At 36.8% G+C, this 17624-nt stretch overlaps 3 protein-coding genes across 3 annotated transcripts in view; 2 read left to right on the top strand and 1 right to left on the bottom strand.

Moving 5' to 3' along the window:
* Positions 1–17624, bottom strand: part of hykk.2 (hydroxylysine kinase, tandem duplicate 2) — a 185294-nt gene that overhangs the window by 119979 nt on the left and 47691 nt on the right. The gene's annotated exons all lie outside the window — the stretch shown is intronic.
* On the top strand, positions 1756–9682 carry LOC133985212 (5-hydroxytryptamine receptor 3A-like). Its single transcript, XM_062424809.1, has 10 exons — positions 1756–1810; positions 2765–2814; positions 2948–2992; positions 3279–3385; positions 3953–4122; positions 4763–4926; positions 5449–5659; positions 5808–5978; positions 7278–7598; positions 9660–9682. Exons 1-10 carry the CDS (start codon positions 1756–1758, stop codon positions 9680–9682), a joined length of 1317 nt encoding a protein of 438 aa, XP_062280793.1.
* On the top strand, positions 9711–17309 carry LOC133985211 (5-hydroxytryptamine receptor 3C-like). The gene is made up of 9 exons (XM_062424808.1): positions 9711–9828; positions 12412–12572; positions 12711–12755; positions 13284–13390; positions 13704–13873; positions 14414–14574; positions 14856–15066; positions 15521–15691; positions 16990–17309. Exons 1-9 carry the CDS (start codon positions 9711–9713, stop codon positions 17307–17309), a joined length of 1464 nt encoding a protein of 487 aa, XP_062280792.1.

Raw genomic sequence — 17624 nt, 5'->3', positions numbered from 1 at the left:
AAAATTGTATTGATTACTTAAAAAGCTAAGAGAGACCTCACCACAAGTATTAAATCATATATCTTGCCTTACATCATCAACCCAGAGTCCCTTCCAACTGCCAGAGATCCTCAGATACATCTTGTTTTGTTGTTCCAAGATCCAGACCTACACAAATGTCAGGGCACCTAGCACTCTAGTCTCTTCAGCAATGTCTATACATACTGTACCATAATTTGCAATCTATAAGGAGTTACAGTAATAGTACTGTGGAGACAACTTCTATACTAAATGCTATTGTATATTTAATTGAATGAAATGAACTGGAATGATGCTTCAGTGCCAATATAGCATGATTCAGTAATATTTGCTTTATCAGTGAAATTAGTGGTCCTTATGTTTCAATGATTTCAGTCACTAGAGGCTTGACCCTGACTTATTCTACAGTCCCTAGGGACTGTATGAAAATGAATTGTGGTGGGGAGGAACCTTGTGTTTTGGCTTTTTAAGAAGTTTGTTTTCTTAGGAATCTCACTTTGAAATACCTTCCTGCTAACATCACAAAATAAAACAGTGTTGAGTCAGTACCATTTGTATCGCCATTAATGACGAAGATAAGCTAATCATAAATATCTACGGTTGTAAAATTACTGTAAAAGCCGGTGTATTAGACACGATTTTTCGTTTCATTAAAAAAAAAAAAAAAGTGGGGTGCGTCTTATAAACCTGGGTGCCCCAATACACCAACAGCGAGAGGTTGGATTTGGATATTGTTATAGGTATGTAAAAGGCTGTCCACACTAAGAACTGTAACAATAACTATAGCTATAAAAATAAAAAGGTGAGCATCCACACGTCAAGCATGCGCTGCTTGCTCCAGCTGTTTCAGCAAATAATGAAAATAGATACTTTTGATGAGCCGTTATTGCTGTATGTGTATGTTGTATGGAAAAATAAATAATAAAACCAGGCAGGTTCACCGACAGTCGCTGATTCAGTGTGATCAGAAGTATTTTTGGGACTTTTGGGAGCAAACATACAGCTACACACTGTATCAATTATCTAAAGTTACCATGTTCTTTTGTGTGTGTTTTGATTGTGTTTCAAATAAAAGTAAATTGAAAAAGTTTTCGAGTAACTAAACATGTGTGTTTATAAATGAATAGCTACTGGTGTATTAAAATAAACCAGTTTTTAATAGAAACATGTTTTTCCCAGCATGACACATCCCAAAATAGACTGCAACTTAAACAACGGTGCAACTTATACACCAGTTTTATGGTACATCACATGACACTGTGGCCTGATGCAGTATTTGTGACATAACAATCAAAACTGATCACATGATGAGTCATGGGACAGCTACCTAGCCTTCAACAAAAAGAAAAGGACATAAGCCTGGGAGGCAAACTGGAAGAGCAATTAGCCACATGTAAACGATTGTCTTTGTTTGGACCTCAGCTTACACAAATACATGTGAAGTTGTGGATACATGATGATGAAGATGAAGATGAAAAAACCTGTTGCACGATCTAAGCACACAGTATGCAAACACAGATATCAGATGGGTGGATCTCTGCAAGCTACTGGGATTACCCTTAAATCCTTAAGTACCCTTAAGAGTCAATATTAGCTTCTAAAGAACGTCACAAATTCCATCAAATAGCTGACAAATTCATGTTGCTCCAACAGAACATCTCAGAGCAATCTGATAGAAGACTTTTTGCTTTACAATCTGAGGCACTTGTCATGTTGAAGGCTCAACTGAGACTAAAAATGACAGACGTTAAGGCAGCAGACCTCATCATCTACTGTTTCATGCTGCTTCACGGTAAGGTGAAAACATTTTGACCATGCAGAAAATAAGAAAAGAGAAGATGATCTGTTAAAAGCTGAATCATTGCAAGCTAGTAGTTTAATTTCATCTGATCCTGTACACTAAACTAGAAATGTGTTCCTTCATTTTTCCTTTTGCTTTTCTCACTTTACACATACTCACTTTACATTTTACATTTATATATCTCTAAGATACAAGAAAAAATGGGTTACAGATTAATATATGAAGTTTCCTTGAAGTAGGTTTTATAACAATTACATGGCACATTAATGAATACTGTTGGACAGGAAATGTCTTGTTCACGCACAAGGCTGATTTATAAAACCGTTCTACTCTAGAATAAGCCCTGTGTATAAAGGGTTGATAAGTTGTAACTAACTGTATCACAGTTAAGAGGCAATTTAGTGACTGGCTCTTGAATATTTGCATTTTTCTTCTACCGTACAATGGAAACTGAGAAGGACTATGGTTGCAATCATTTTATTTTATCACATTATCTTGGGGGCATATGCTATTTTATTTATTGTGTTGACCATGATCACTACCAGACCATTATCAACCCCTAATGTACCATCATTTTCTTGCTATTTTTTTGTTTTTTCAAATAAATAAGAAAACAAGTATTATTAACAAGATAATTAACTTATGTTATAACAGGATGAAACAAACACAATAACTACAGCCGTTGTATAGGCATCTGCACTATAGTCATATTGTGCACCTCAGACAAAGAAAGATTTGCAATGCCTTTGTTTCCTAATAAAATAATCATTTTTTTCATGCATGTATTCGAGCTACTTATGAATTTTGTTTTCAACATCCTTTTCTTTAATTCAGGATTTGTAGCAGCATTGAATTGCACCAGTCCAAGCCCTGAATCTTTGTTCAATGCATTAGAGAAGGAATTATTTCCATAAAAACTGATACGTCCCGTGAAAAGCTTTTCAGATCCACTTAACATAACCATCAGTATCAATGTGGTGGGAATTTTAGAAGTGGTGAGTCCATACAAACATGTATTCATGCCTGAACATAAGCACTCCTTTATAAATTAAGTTTCTAACAACATTTGAATTCATAATTGATCTGTATTACTGACTCAATTAAATGAGCAATATGTCTCATTCACAGGATGAAAAACTCCAAACCCTGACAATATTCTTATGGCAAATGCTGGTAAGTTTTTAGGGCACGGACAAAAAACATTAATTCAGAAATCTATGTGTAATCAAATCTGCAATGTGTCCATTTTTATGTAGTACAGGAATGATCAAATTATTCTGATTCCAGCTGATGTACACATACGTTGTTTGAGTAATTTTTCATTTTATTTTTGAAAAGTGTAAAATCCTTTTTATGTTTGTCTTCATCATCAGATAACTTTTTTCTTTTTCTTTCAAAAATGCAATTGGGTATTGAACTGTCACTTTATTCATCACATTGGTATTGTTGTCTAATATAGGAGTGGGACATAGAGGGACTGAGCTGGGATGAGAAAGAATGTGGAACTAAAAGAGTCTCTGTCCCTTGGGAAAAGCTTTGGATCCCAGATGTCCAAATCACTGAGTTGTAAGTTTAAAGTTGATTAGTCTGGGGGCTTTATCAGCTTCATCACAGATGAACAATAAAGGACCAACTACCCAAATCAGAGAAATTAATTTTAAAGCAAGATAAAAATGACTTTAAAATTGATCTTCCCTAAACATGTGTGGAAGTGTAGATGTATTAAATGTAAAACATAAAGCAGTGACCATATTTTACTTAAATTTAAATAAATAAGCAAAACAGTGAACTCATTTTTGTCTCCCCTTTTTAAGATTTCTTTGATATACATACAAAAATGCCATGGAAGATGAAACCTTCGAATAGCAGTTAAAAGTATGTATGTACAATCAAAATGCTTTTAATTTAAGTTTTCAGAGACTTATTAAACTTGATCATCCCTGTAAACATTCATGCAAGTGTAGAAATATTGCATTTAATCCTATTTTAGTCAAATTACAACACAAATGTTAAAAAAACAGGTAAAAACAGGGAGCTGAGTGGGATATGAACTTTCTTGTCTCTCCTTTAAAACTTTCCTTGCATACTAAAATGTGAAATTAATAATGTCTGTTTTATTTTCTTCTGTTCTAGCATGGACGAGGACAGATCTCCCAAAAGTCCATATATCTACATACACAACACAGGTCAGGTTTTTGATAGTAAGCCGCTCAGAGTGATCAGTTCCTGCCGATTAGTAATCTACACATTCCCCTTCGATATCCAAAACTGCTCTCTGACATTTGGATCCCATGTTCACACTGGTAAGGCCCAAATATAAAAAAGTTCAAAACACCTGTGTTAATAAATCAAACCATAACTTGGTCTCACAGACAGATCAGTTGAAAAATTCAGCTGTGAAAATTGTTAAACTAATTCCAACAAGAGTGAACAGATATACCTACATTAATGTAGACAACTGCACTTTGTATTCTAAAACATCAGAGAAATGGCTGTATTGCAGGTGCAGTGTGTATAATTTAGTGGCATTTAGCATAAGTATATTTTAATTAGTGAATAATCACCCAGAAAAAAATATGTGTTGTGTTTTTGTTATCTTAAAATGAGCCCGTTATTTCTACATAGAGAGAGGGTCCTCATCTATGGAGCCTGCCATGTTGCACCACTATGTCTCTACAAAAACCCAAAACGGACAATATTGGCTCTAGACATGGCCTTCGTGTTTTTTAGCTTGGAAAGGAAGTGTGACGAGGGAGGGGTATTCAGTCGGTTGCAATATGCAACCTCAACCATAAGATGTCACTAAATCCTACACAATGGTCCTTTAAAGATTTAAATATGTTGAGCCCTAAGGGCCACTGTAAAAAAAAGAGAAGAAGAAGACCGCTAACAAGTTTGGTGTCTAACAACTAAAAACAAAACTGATGTTAAATGTTATTCAAGATTCAGACATAAGGATGATTCAAGGCCATACAGCTGAGGAGATCCTGAAAGAGTCCAGAGACGTGATAGAGACCAATGGGGAATGGGAGCTTGTGGACATCAAATTAGCTCCAAATACTCTGGTGTTAGGTGATGAGGGGAACTTCTCTAAGGTCATATACTATGTAAGTATTTACAAAGTTTACAGTGTACACTTTTTATTCTAATTCCACACTATATGCTACAGTATAATAAACACTAATCTTTATTGTGTGCAGCTGTTAGCATCAAAACAATCAAATACTTAACTGGTTTTGAGTAACAGGAAATTATACAATACTTGTGCCATTAAACGTCAATCATACTATGGTTATTTTTTTGTTTTCTGAGGTGTTCGTAAAGCACACACCACCATCCACAATTGGTTTAACTAGCTAGCTGGTTCCAGCTACAAGTGTCTCCTGTACATGTCCTCAGTACATTGTATTATTGGAGGATAGTGTCCATCATTGCTCACCCACTCAAAAATCAAGTGTTGTTATTATCAAAACTAACTGTTTTATTTTGCATGACACTGCACATCTGATTTAACCCAGAAACATGTGCCAGTCCCTTTTGCATCCACAAAGGGGAAATAAACAAACTAACTGTCAAAATTGTGACTAAAATCTGGTTGTAAATGAATTGGACCTTGTTCTCCTCTCAAGATTGTTTTAAGACGTAGGCCAATCCTGTACATTGTGAACATCCTGATGCCCAGCTGCTTCCTCATCACAGTGGACATTTTCAGCTTCCTGCTGCCTCCTCATAGTGTGGACAGATGCGCCTTCAAGATGACCCTCATTCTGGGCTACACAGTCTTCCTGCTAATCATGAATGACCTGCTGCCTGTCACTGGATATACAACACCTCTCTTGAGTGAGTGACATCTTTGATATTAGTAGATTTTAAAATTAGCCAAACTACAACGCATACAAATGGAGGCCATGCTATATCTTCTATATTTTGATGAAGTGTTCCTTTTAGACTCTTTATCCTTGACTCTTACCCCCTTTTTTTCTTGCAGATGTTTTATTCTCAATGAGTTTCGCTCTGATGGTGATCAGTCTGTTGGAGACAATATTTATCACTAATATCCATTGTAGCTTCAGCCAGTTCAGTACGGTGCCTCACTGGCTAAGTGTCTTTGTGCTACAGTATCTAGCTGTAGTTGTGTTTCTCCCCCCCAAAAAGAAGAGTAACCACGTCACCGTCTCCCTTTTCTCACCTGAGAGAGGTATAACAATATTGTTTATCGTAGTCTATTTTTTGAGATTAACAATATAAGAAATTACAAGTTAATGTTTGACCTTGGAAATAGCAGTTTGACAAAATAATCTTAAAGGATACAGTAGGTTCAGAATTTGTTCAAGTCTGTCTTCAATACTGATGTGGAAATGGCTTTTACTTGCTGTAACAATTTCTACTCTCCATATTGACCCTAAGCCACTCTCTTGAAGTGTCACCAGGATGTAATAAATGGGGACCAAAATCCACAGCTTTCCTTCGGTGCAAATATGCATTTCAAGGTTCAGCTGACACTAATATGATTAGTCAGTAGTCTCAGTTAGCAAAATCAAGTCAATTTATTCCAGTTTATTATAGTCTGTGCTGTATGAAATTCCCTCTTTTTGTTTCCAGGCTGAAGTTCCTTGTTGATTTGTGGTGGAGGAAGTCTGTTGATGTTAGCCAGCTATTACTGCTCAAGACAGACTCAGACAAAGCTTTGTGTGTTTTAGTGGGCTTTTGTTCTCTGCAGATTTGATTGTATAGAGTTTTTCTTCATCTTCAACTTCAACATCTTCCAACTTCCTCCTGCCTCTAAGCCTGACATGGAAAATGGTTTGTGTCTGTGTTTATTCTCGGTGTTGTGAAAGAAACAAGCAATGAGGAAAAGGCTTTCTAGAGATTTCGTTTGAGAGATCCTGAGGAGGGGTGCGTTTTGGCTAATGGCTGGAAAAATGGGAATAAATACATAGGCTGGGTAGAAGAGCGACTGCGAGAAAAATTCACTAGTTGGGCTGACAACAGTTGATAAGAAAAAAATATTTCCATCATTTAACTTACCTACTTATCATGTACAAGTAGAAAATACAAGATCAGACCTTGGTCTGACCACAGATTTTGAATACAAGGTCTACTCGCTTACACTAGAGCTTTCCACTGCATCTTCGGGTCTTCCTTAGCATATGGACTTTGCTGAGTCGAAACAGCTCTGTTATCATCACATGATGTAAATGTGGGATTTTAGTGAAGGATATAGGACCATTTGTTTCATATGACCAAAGTAATATACTTTAGACTTGACAACCAAGCAAAAACTCCATCCACTGAAGAAGACCATTTGAAAACTCAAGAAAGTAGCATCTCAAAGCAAGTAAGTGGACTTTTGTTATCAAAATGCTGTTTCCAAGGTCAAGGGTGAACATTTCTTATATATATACTTTTAGACTGAATAACACTTTTAGCTTTTTATAAGCCACTTCTTAATTTAAAGAATGTATCACCACATCACTCTACTCTTTCTTTTTGATATACTCAGCAATGAATACATGCATCATCCCAACAATTGAGCTTCAGAGCACCGCTGGTAATACACCTTCAGTAAAGTCCCCTCAAGAGCTGACTGCGGATGAACTGAGGAAGCTCAGCAATGATCTCAAGGCCATCCGCCTCCAGATGGAAAAACATTTAGAGGGGTCCAAAATCTCACAGGAGTGGTACATGATCGGGATAGTCATGGACCGTCTGCTGTTTGGCATGTACATTGTCTTCATGTTGGTCAGTTTTATTACCATTACATGTATCTGGGTTTTAAGTAAGTACATATATTAGATTGACTTGACTGAAGGGTAAAATCACGTTGATATGTTGATCATCAACAAAAGTTTGAACAACCTAATAGTTAATTAAATGAGTGATGATATGTAGTAGTTTGTAGTGGTCTGAGTAGTTCTGGTAGGAAATTAATCCAGTAATGTTTCTGTATATAAGAATTATTTTTAAATGTTAATATTTATCAGACAATGATTTGTCTCTGCCCTCATGTTCATCAAGGACCAGAGAGAACTGTAACATTAGAAGACACCCACAATTTGACTATTTCAAATGGCTGAAGACTGATATTCCTTTAAGATTAGTTTAAGCACAGATTTTTTGCAGGGAATGAGGACTGTGGATTTTTTTTCTATCATGTACATCAGAAGCACATTAGGAAGGGATGCCCTAATAGCCAGCATGAATGGCATCAACCTGTTTCACTGTTAATGGGCACCTACATTTTGTTTGGAAATGCTTCATTGGGGCACTATATTTTGATACGTTGTGTGCATTTGTTTTGCTGTGCAGAACCCAAGCCTAGTTTTACACTTGAACATTGTGTCACATGTATCTAAAACAGCTCTAAACCAGAAATGAGCACACAGTTTGACAGTACAGTACACAGCATTGGAGACTGGAACAGATTGTAACTCCCATAGGTGGAGGTGTTAAAAAATAAAATGGGTGAGTGGTTAGTGGAGGTGTTGAACAATAAGTCTTATGTTTCCTGTGTGAATTTATTCTAGATCCATCTAGGTATACTACAATTGTGTGTGTGTATGTTTTGCATTCTTTTTTATTTATATTATAATTAGGCTTTAATTTCATCCAAAAAATTCAAAGAATTTTCTCATTATTTCTTTAATGAACTCCTTTCAGGTAAAACATTACTTTTAGGTTTAAAATAAGGAATCGGTATAGTAATATAAGTTTATATGAGTATGTTCATTTATTTGCAATATGTTAATTTCAGATTCAAGTTTGAAAACTACCTATATTAGATGTGTCGTTACATCAGTGTGATGGGGTACATACACACATTTGTCATCTGTCCGTTTGGGTGTTCATGTGTTTATTAGTAGTAAGTTACAGTAGATGTTATCAGCTATGTGTGTGTAATTATAGGGATTCACCTCACTTTAGGAACAAAAAAGCAAACCACAAAATTTTAGGGTTAAGAAAATTTTGCGGTTACGGTTAGATTTTGGTTTAACGGGCTATTTGTAAGAACTGTGAAGCAATTTACTTTTATTTTTATTTTTATTGCCAAAAGGGTGAGCGGATTGTGAAATAATATATCTTTTAAATAGTACTTCCCCAACTTTCTTGGCCTGTAGACTGATTTCTGTGTGAAGCACTCAGACTCAAAGATGCAATATGTTTGTGCACTCCCAAGTGCTGTACCTCTTTCCTGCCAAGTAATGTCAACAAATAACCAGTACCCACCACAACACAAACATATTAGCTCTCCAGGTCTGTTACCCACCACGATGGCTTTTAGCTAGCCGCCTAACCATGCCAGCTATCACCATTGCTGGCTACAGTTCCTTTGTTTTTTAGGAGGTTACTTGACACAGCTAGCTACCTCCATTGATCAACACACTTTTCATGACAAAACTGCAGCTTGCTAGCCAGTACTATTGATTATTTAATGCTGAGTAAAGAAGCTCATAAGCATGTAGCAACTGTTCATACTCGTGCAATTTAGCTTGTGAATCCATCTCAAAGTCCATCTCAAAACAGTAATTTAGCTACTAACAATGGTAATAGACACCAATGTTAACTACTTGTGGGTTAGAGTTGAAACCACTGATGCTAAAATCACTTTAAACAGATATGTTTTGGAGCGCAAAGTAATTCACAAATTCATTCAAGGTGTACTGTTTTAAGGTGTGAGCTGGGATTTATTATTAAAAAAAACTTTTTGATTGAATATCTGTCATCTTTGACTCCAGTATCCAGTTCTTATTATACATCCATGGTTGCTGGTCTACATAATTTAACCTACTGTCCTGTACTGATTTAACTGTGATTTCTCATGTTGCTATTCCTCCACAAGGTACAGCTATGCCTTTACTGTAAAAGATCTATCGATACCTGAGCGACCTTAATGCCTATGGACCAGTGGTGCCACGCTGGATATGTCCCCAACTTCCTCATCTATCTGCTGCTTATCTCCTACTACGTCCTGGTCATCATCTCCATGTTGGTGTGTCTGGATCAGCCAGGTAACTGAACAATTGAGGGACAGTTGTTGTCAATGATCTTTAACCATCCATCAGTATTTTAAAGTAAATCCCCCTGCTGTGTTTAGAAAGTCAAAGTCACTGAAAACTGGTAATTAAACTTGCACAAAAGAGGTGTGACCTGAATCCTTCCACATCTATCACAAATCTTCCCTTAATTATGAAGTTAAAGAGAAAGTTGTTTTTATTCAACTCAACAACTTCTTGAAAGGAAATCTGAATTTTAGTGCAACCTTTGATAGTGTTTACCATAAAATACTTAGACAGCATGAGCAGAATGAGCAGCTGGTAAGATTATCTGGTGCAGTCGTCAGCTGGTGAAAGTCAAATCTCAAATGTTAGGTTGTTGTCATTAGTGATCATAAATCTGAATAGAGTCCCACACGGCTCTATTCTTGGGCCTGTATTAGTAAACCTGTATGCTCCCTGTAGACCAAATCACCAAGATAATCAGATTTAATATACAAAATGCCTCCTCTTTTATTTGTTGTCAACCAGTTGTAGTTTGATATCTGAACAAATGTATATGTCATTCCCATTCCATTATTGAGTGACGTAAAGCTCATGTGAGTTGATCTAGGCCTGTGCTGAGTTGTGATGTGCTGTAGTGTCACACTCACACAGGCAGGCGAGTGTGGCAAGGGACCTTGTTGCATGTCATTGTGGAGGAAATGCTTATTTAATGTCAACATACTCTTATTTCAGGAGACGCCTTTGTGTATTATCATCACTTATCTAAAAGTATCATGCACCGCAAACTTGCTTGACTTATTTGTACACTGTCTAGTGCGTGACTACCAAAGCCATGATGGTCATGCTTCAGTAGCATGATAATGCAATGTTTGATATAGCCTAATTAGACAACCGCATGTTGTTTATTGCGGGCTTGACCTCGATTTGAATACAACAGCCCCCCCCCCCCCCCCCCCACACACACACACACACACACACACACACACACACACACTCTAATAATAAAAACAAAGTACAGAAACATAGAAAGAGAGAGAAATAAAATACTACAATAGAGCCTTAAATATAAGGTTGCATCGCGAACATAAATAATTAAAAGGACATAGAGTGCAAATGAAAGATTAACATTTTAAAGTGCTTAGAAAGAGCTCAATCATAAGCACAGGAGAAGAGAAGTGTTTTTAACCTGGATTTAAAAATATTCACAGTTGGGGCTGATTTCAGTTGTGCTGGTAGTTTGTTCCAGTTGCGTGCAGCATAACAGCTAAAAGCTGCTTCACCATGTTTAGTCTGAACTCCTGGCTCCACTATCTGACCTGAGTCAGTAGATCTCAGAGCCCTACTGGGTTTATATTCTACTAACATGTCATTCATGTATTCTGGACCTAATCCATTCAGTGATCTGTAGACCAGTAGCAGAACTTTAAAATCTATTCTATAGCTGACTGGGAGCCAGTGTAAAGACTTTAGAACTGGAGTAATGTGCTCTGATCTCTTTGTTCTGGTCAAAACTCGAGCTGCAGCATTGATAACTAAGATAGACAAATTATAAAGATGTATGGCTATATACCCACATTTAAATATTAATACCCTTGTTCTTCTTTACTTAACTTTGTACTTCAAGGAACAGAACAGTCAGCCAGAAGCAAAGTGTTTACTTAAGCTTCAGCTGTCACAACATTTACCTAATAAACTCCACCTAAGGATGTTTAAAAAACCTGTTGCATGATCCAAGCACACTTTATGCAAACACAAGCATCAGGCGGATGGATTACTGAAAGCAGCTGGGAATACCCCAACACGGTGTTATCAGGGATCTATAAGTCAACCGTAGCTTCAAAAAGACATCCGAAATTTCACCTAGTAGCCAATACATACAGAACATCTCAGAGCCATTTGGTAGAGGACAGCTGACTTATTTTGCTTTACAATCTCAGGCACTTGTCACATTGAAGGCTTAACCAAGACTGAAAATGAAAGAGGCAAATTTCACTGAGTCCATCTTCATCTGTTTCATGCTGCTTCACGGTAAGGCGAAAGAAATTTTGACTATGTACAAAATAAGCAAAAAGGGGGATGATCTGTTAAAGGCTGATCATTACCCAGAAACCTCATCCAAATATAAACTAATGATGACATTTTATTTGACTAAACTAGAAACTAAAGTGAAATACTGTGAAATGAATGACTTAATGAGTCCTTGTTTCTATCATTTGTTATTTACACTTTTTAGGGAACGGAATCTGTTTATTTTAACTAGTGGTTTTATTAATAACTAATGAGTCATTTATTTAGAGTTTATAGACCAGTAATAAGCAGAACAATTGAGAGAACTGAGAACAACTTTGGATGGTTTTTATCAACCATAAATAAATACTCTGATTACAACTTATCAACTTACCTTTAAGTGACTGACTGACATTTAAAGGCAGATCAGTTTTAGGGTGTATTACAGTGAAGAGGCACTTAAGTCACTGGAGTTCCTGAGTGTATGTAGTATGAAAGCCGAGAGGGTCTGTGGTTTTTCATGTGCATATATTTTTCATGTGTTACTCATTAATTTTGTTTTCTATATTCTGTTCTTTAACTCAGGTTTTGAAGCAGCACTGAACTGCACCAGCCCGAGCCCTGAATCTTTGATTAATGCATTAGAGAAGGAATTATTTCCCAAAAAACTGATACGTCCCGTAAAAAGCTTTTCAGATCCACTTAACTTAACCATCAGTATCACTGTGGTGGGAATTTTAGGAGTGGTGAGTCTACACAAACATCTATTCATGTATATACATAAGCACACATTTTTCAATTCAGTTCCTAACAATATTTGATTTTATTCATAACTGATCTGTATTACTGCCTCTAATTAAATGAGCAATATGTCTCATCCACAGGATGAAAAAGGCCAGACCCTGACAATATTCTTATGGCAAATCCTGGTAAGTTTTCAGGACACTGACAAAAAACGTCAATTAATTCAGACGTCTATGTGTAATTAAAGCTGCAATGTGATGATTTTCGTATGTATTGTAATATTGATCAAATTAGCCTAAATACATTCATTTTTGATTGTATTGAAATGAGATCTCAGTGATCTCAAGGGTAGCAGTGTGTCTTTTTTAAAATACCACAGGGGTTTGCAAAAGGCAGAAATGTTCTAATTCTACACCTGGATTTTTCAAATTAATCCCAAATTATCCCAAATGATATATACATAACTACTTGTTTAAAGTAAATACATTGAAATACATTTAAATGAAGAAAATTAATTAACCTGTTAGTTAAATGATTGGCTGCCTGAAGATATTTCTCTACAAAACATTAAATTGTTTTATATGGTTACCATCACCAAAATGGACATATAGTGAGAAACTCTGCATATTTTTCACAACTGAAGTATCTATCAACAGTTAAAATGGCAGGCATTTCTACGCTGTACATAACACTGGTATTGTTGTCTAATACAGGAGTGGGAAATAGAAGGGCTGAGCTGGGATGAGAAGAAATGTGGAGCCAAAAGAGTCTCTGTCCCTAGGGAAAACCTTTGGAACCCAGATGTCCAAATCGCAGAATTGTAAGTTTAAAAGATGAACCTATCACCTGTCAGCTTCATCACAAATGAACCACAGAAGTCCGACTGTTAAATGTCAGCGTCTTGAGAAGTTTTCAGAAACGTATTAAACTTGATCACCCCTGTAAATATTTATGCAAGTGTAGAAATATGGCAGTTAAGCACATTTTACTTGAATTACAACAAATGTTGATAAACGGGTAAAAACAGGGAGCTGAGTAGGATATGAACTTTCTTGTCTCTCCTTTCAAACTTTCCTTGTTTGCATACAAAAATGTGAAATTAATAATGTCTGTTTTTTTCTCTTGTGTTCTAGCATGGATGAGGACAATTCTCCCCAACCTCCCTATGTGTACATATACAACAATGGTAAGGTTTATGATGATAAGCCGATCAGAGTGGTCAGTTCCTGCCGATTAGGAATCTACACATTCCCCTTCGATATCCAAAACTGCTCTCTGACATTTGGACCATATCTTCACTTTGGTAAGGCTCTCCAAATATAAAGTACATTCCTTAAAAAGTTTGAAACACCAAGTGTTAAGCATTGATTGGACTTAACCGTGCACTCTATTTTTCAGTGTTTTTTTTTATGAGGGCCGTACTGTGTGCCTCAGTAAAGAAATAATAGAATACATCTCATGTCCTTCTCTCTCCTATCCTTCCTCTCTCTCCACTCTACCCCAACCGGTCGAGGCAGATGGCCGCCCACTTTGAGCCCTGGTTCTGCCTGAGGTTTCTTCCTGTTAAAAGGGAGTTTTTTTCTTGCCATTGTCGCTAAGTGCTTGCTCATGTGGGAATGTTGGGTCTCTTTAAAATTAAAACCTGAAGAGTACGGTTTAGAACCTGCTCTTTGTGTAAAGGGCCTTGATATGACTTTGTTGTGATTTGGCGCTATACAAATAAATGTATAAAAAGGCACTAAATGTATTATTTTAACTTAAATATCAATTATTTTCATACTATGGTGTAAAGTTTAGTGTCTATAATAACTCAAAACAAATCTGCTGTTAAATATTATTGAAGATACGGACATAAGGATGATTCAAGGCAACACAGCTGCAGAGATCCTGAAGGAGTCCCAAGACGTGATAGAGACCAATGGGGAGTGGAAGCTCATAGATATCACTGTTGATCCATCTTCTCTGGTGTTACTAAACGCAAACTACTCTCAGATCATTTACTATGTAAGCACTTTTACTTATTTCAATTATTCTAGTATAGACCATAGACTGATCTTCATACTGTGATGCTGTTTGTTAGCATCTAGGAAATTCTAACAGGACATGATACAATACTTGCATTGTCAGATGTCATATTGTGGTATTATTATTGTTTTCCGAGGTGTTTGGGGTGCACACACTTGTGCCAATCCTTTTGCATCTACAAAGGAGAAATTAACTTAATTGTTAAAAGTCTGACTAAAATCTGGTTGGAATGAATTGCATTGCATGTGTCTGCTTTCAAGGTTGTTTTAAGACGTCGGCCAACCCTGTATGTGGTGAACCTCCTGATCCCCAGCTGCTTCCTTATCACAGTGGATCTCTTCAGCTTCATGCTGCCTCCCCAAAGCGTGGACCGATCCTCCTTCAAGATGACCCTCATCCTGGGTTACACAGTCTTCCTGCTCATCATGAACGACCTGCTGCCTGTCACTGGGGAGACGACACCTCTCATCAGTGAGTGACTTGTCATGTTGTTCTTCTTTTATTATATTGGTTGTGTCTTTATGGAGTTCACTGCTTCTCTTCTGGGCCTTTAAAAAAAAAAAAAAAAGAGCTTCATCATTAAACTACTGGATAAAGACTATTTCTTCGATTGAGAGTAGTTCCAATGAAATGTGTACTGTAGATAATTATTTTTCCTGCAAAGAAATATTGCTGCTGTTTCTTTTTAATGATGTGAGTTGCACAAATTAAAATTCACCTCTATTTGTGTTGGCAGAAAAATAGCTCAGTAATAGTTTTCAATTAAACTACTTGATGAAGAGATGAATAACATGTTTGACAATTTTTAATATTAACATAATTTCCTAAATAAGATTGGAACCAGGATAAGACTCAAAAGCATGTAAAAGATACCCAATGAGAAGGGTACTAAACCTTTCCTCTTTGTTGCTGTTGTTTCCTGCAGATGTTTTCTTCTCCATCAGCCTCGCTTTGATGGTGGCCAGCCTGTTGGAGACGGTGTTTATCACTAATATCCAGTTCAGCTCCAGTCAGTATGGCGCGCTGCCTAACTGGCTCAACATCCTTGTGCTGCGTTATCTAGCAGTCATTGTTTGTCTCCCTCCAAAGAAAAAGAGCAACAGAATCACGGTCTCACTCCGACAAACACCTCCAGGTACATACAGAGATTTTTTTTTATGGGCGGCTGTGGCTCAGGAGGTAGAGCGGTCGTCCTCCAATTGGAAAATTGGCGGTTCGAGTCCCGAGTCTACATGTCGATGTGTCCACTTAACCCCTAATCGCTCCCGTTGCTGTGCCAACGGTGTATGAATGCGAGTGAATGGTTAGCTGGTCATCCTGATGGTAGCTGCGTCACCTGCCATCAGTGTATGAATGTGTGTGAATGCGGTGAATGAGTTGTAGTGTACAGCGCTTTGAGTGGTCGAAAAGACTAGAAAGGCTATATAATAGGCTTATATATACTATATAAGTACAGGCACCATGGTATTACAAACTATCAGTAGTAAATGTATAGTATGTATATGTATAATGTATAGGATAGTATATATTATTAAGTATCAAATAACTGCCACTTCATTAATCACTTCATCTATTGCGGCTTCCGTTGTGGAAAACAAATTTTCCCCTGAAGTTTACATTTATTCAGTTAATGGTAAAAAAAAAAATTGCGCTGGGAAAAGTGTTTTCAAAGTTTGACAATTGATATTCATCTTAACATATTATGAATTTCACTCAAAGCCACCCATTTCCAAGCATACAGTATCTCTTATTGATGTTAATAATGACATCAAAGTGTGTTATGTAATGATGATTCACTAAAGTGCAGCCTGCGGATCATTGGCTGTTTGCTTTGGCGTTCCTTTCACAGCTGAGTTGTTAACTTTATAAACAGAGCTTCTGCTGGACAACTTTTAAATGAACTAAACAAAGCAAACAAAGTGAACTTAGTACCGAACTGCAACATTAAGGAGTTATGAAGACACCGACACACACTTTATAAGTTACGGTTATTGCGTATTGCGTATTGTATTAGTCTATACATCGATTTTTACGAAAATCCTGTACAGTATGCCATTAAGATATTTCCGAATAGACTAAGATGGTGGATCAATGGGACATTATGATCCTTAAAAATGATTTCCACCTCTAATCAAATGTATTATCAGACTTATATCAACCAGTTTTTTAGGCTCGTTGCCAGTAAAATCAGGCACGTTATTGTATTTCAACAGTTAGAGTGACAGAAACTAAATATTGTTGCTACTGTTACCTGCAGTTTAAGAAACCTTAAGAAACCTTTAAGAAACTGTGTTCTCTATTTTCCACTAGACTACAAGATGTATATTAGTGACTGTTTAAAGGTGTCTGATCATGTATCAGAATTATAATGTGTTGTTTTTACATTTTTGACAGAATCAGTAAACAATGTCAGCCACATTAACAGCATCTCAGTGAAACAGCTTCACAACATCTCGGATGATAAACCTTTGGAAAAACCTGCCCTGGACCCTCAACAGCCGGTCTTGGACGAACTGAAGACGCTGAGCAGGAATCTCCTGTCCATCCGTGTTCAGGTCGACAAACATTTCCAGGGGTCCGAAACCTCGCAGGAATGGTACATGGTCGGGATAATCATTGACCGTCTGCTGTTCGGCCTGTACCTCATCTTCATCATAATCAGCTTTGTTACCATCCTGTGTATCTGGACCTTAAGCAATTTTTCTACAACATGATTTAGCTGGAGAGTCGAAAGCTTGAGTTAATTCATAAACGCGTTTAGATTACATTTTTGAGCCAGGAACTGTAGAGATGATTCTTTCCTACTTGGCATCACTGAAGTTATCCTTAATTGAATTTAAACAGATGGTATTTTACATGTTTCATGCTGTGTTACTCTAACAGGTAAAGCAGTGGTCGTCTGATGCTATACAAGTACTCGTCAGTATAGTTATGATGTTACATTATGATGATATGATCCCACTGAAGACCAAATTTATTTTTAATTTCATCTCATATTATATCTTTTTTGTTGTTGGTGTTGCATTCTT

Source organism: Scomber scombrus, chromosome 8 (genome assembly GCF_963691925.1).
Source record: "Scomber scombrus chromosome 8, fScoSco1.1, whole genome shotgun sequence".
Taxonomy (NCBI): domain Eukaryota; kingdom Metazoa; phylum Chordata; class Actinopteri; order Scombriformes; family Scombridae; genus Scomber; species Scomber scombrus.
Note: the sequence above shows the minus strand (reverse complement) of the source record. Positions and strands in the feature narration are given on the sequence as shown.

Bases quoted from the DNA above. Each gene is read 5' to 3' on its own strand.
- LOC133985212 (XM_062424809.1), top strand. From the start codon at position 1,756: ATGACAGACGTTAAGGCAGCAGACCTCATCATCTACTGTTTCATGCTG. The intron at 2,815-2,947 runs GTGAGTCCATAC...TCTCATTCACAG, and splicing joins TGGTGGGAATTTTAGAAGTG to GATGAAAAACTCCAAACCCT. The intron at 4,123-4,762 runs GTAAGGCCCAAA...ATGTTATTCAAG, and splicing joins TGGATCCCATGTTCACACTG to ATTCAGACATAAGGATGATT.
- LOC133985211 (XM_062424808.1), top strand. From the start codon at position 9,711: ATGCCTATGGACCAGTGGTGCCACGCTGGATATGTCCCCAACTTCCTC. The intron at 9,829-12,411 runs GTAACTGAACAA...TCTTTAACTCAG, and splicing joins GGTGTGTCTGGATCAGCCAG to GTTTTGAAGCAGCACTGAAC. The intron at 14,575-14,855 runs GTAAGCACTTTT...TCTGCTTTCAAG, and splicing joins ACTCTCAGATCATTTACTAT to GTTGTTTTAAGACGTCGGCC.